The sequence below is a fragment of the Fukomys damarensis genome, unplaced genomic scaffold, assembly GCF_012274545.1.
Source record: "Fukomys damarensis isolate Sample0158 unplaced genomic scaffold, DMR_v1.0_HiC HiC_scaffold_46343, whole genome shotgun sequence".
Lineage (NCBI taxonomy): Eukaryota > Metazoa > Chordata > Mammalia > Rodentia > Bathyergidae > Fukomys > Fukomys damarensis.
Window position 1 is genome coordinate 1 of NW_022947255.1, and position 1,313 is coordinate 1,313.

At 48.7% G+C, this 1,313-nt stretch overlaps 1 protein-coding gene across 1 annotated transcript; it reads left to right on the top strand.

Moving 5' to 3' along the window:
* Positions 1-211: 211 nt before the first annotated feature.
* Positions 212-1,304, top strand: LOC104871929 (mamu class II histocompatibility antigen, DR alpha chain-like; the record flags this gene model as incomplete). The annotated part of the gene is made up of 2 exons (XM_010638067.2): positions 212-488; positions 946-1,304. Coding segments are annotated over 2 exons (636 nt in total), but the record flags the coding sequence as incomplete, so codon positions are not given.
* Positions 1,305-1,313: the final 9 nt, after the last annotated feature.

The following is a 1,313-nucleotide window of genomic DNA, read 5'->3' on the forward strand; positions in this document are numbered from 1 at the left end:
ACTTTTCTTGTCATCTCCTTCAGCCCACCCTCTTAATGATGCTGACTTCCTCATTTCTTCCCTATCAGCTTGGTTCAGGGCAAAGTCCATCAGCCAGACCCCTCTTTTCTCTCATCCCTCCTCGCCACTCTGCTCTGTTCCGTTTGGTTTCTCCTCTCTCCTTCACATCCGGTCCACATCCATGTAGAATCTCCTTCGTTGCCTCTCCTGATTCTTCTCTAACTCCCTTTTCTGTGTTTCAGAGGAACACAAGATCATCCAGGCAGAATTCTACTTGTCCCCTGATGAAGCAGGAGAATTTATGTTTGACTTCGATGGTGATGAGATTTTCCATGTGGACATAAAAAAGGAGCAGACGGTCTGGCGCCTGGAAGAGTTTGGACAGTATGCCAGCTTTGAGGCGCAGGGTGCATTGGCCAATATGGCCGTGGACAAAGCCAATCTGGGGGCCATGATGAAGCGCTCCAACAACACTCCGGGCAGCAACGGTACCTCTCTCTGTGTAACCCGAGATGCTGAAATCCAGAGCTTTAAAATACATGCTCTGGCACATTGCCTCATATTATCACAGTCTTCCCTCCCAGAGGCCTGACCCTAACATAAGAAAACCCCAAATTCTCATGCCACAGCCTGAGAACTTTGTGACTCTGCGCTTTTCTTGATGCGCTCAAATCTTGAGTCTCTCATCCATGATCACTCACAAAATTACCGCCCTGAGCCCATGATGGGGAGCCAGGAATGAGGTCTCTGGATATCTCATTGCTCAGTATTGGCTCTACTATGTACCTAGTGCAATATACCTGAGATTGTGGCACAGTTTAGTAGCTTTGTTTTGTTTTGCTTTTTTGCTTTAGAATCATTAGATGGTTCCATACCCAATTCAGTGCAGGAGGGAGAGGGGCAAGCTGAAGGAATGAAGGCTAATTTCTTTCCTGTGTCTCCTAGTGGCTCCTGAAGTAACCGTGCTCTCCCACGGCCCCGTGGAACAGGGAGAACCCAATGTCCTCATCTGTTTTGTGGACAAGTTCTCCCCTCCGGTGCTCAGTGCCACATGGCTCAAAAATGGAAAGCCAGTCACCAAGGGCGTGTCAGAGACCGTCTTCCTACCCAGGGAGGACAACCTGTTCCGCAAGTTCTACTATCTCCCCTTCCTGCCCTCTATTGAAGATGTCTATGACTGTCAAGTGGACCACTTGGGTTTGGATAAACCTCTTCTCAAGCACTGGGGTATGGAGAATCCTTTGGTCCTCTTCGTTGTAAAGTTTCCTCCTCTGGTGCTTCTGTCTGGCCCTTCAAACTCAGAAGTGGCCATA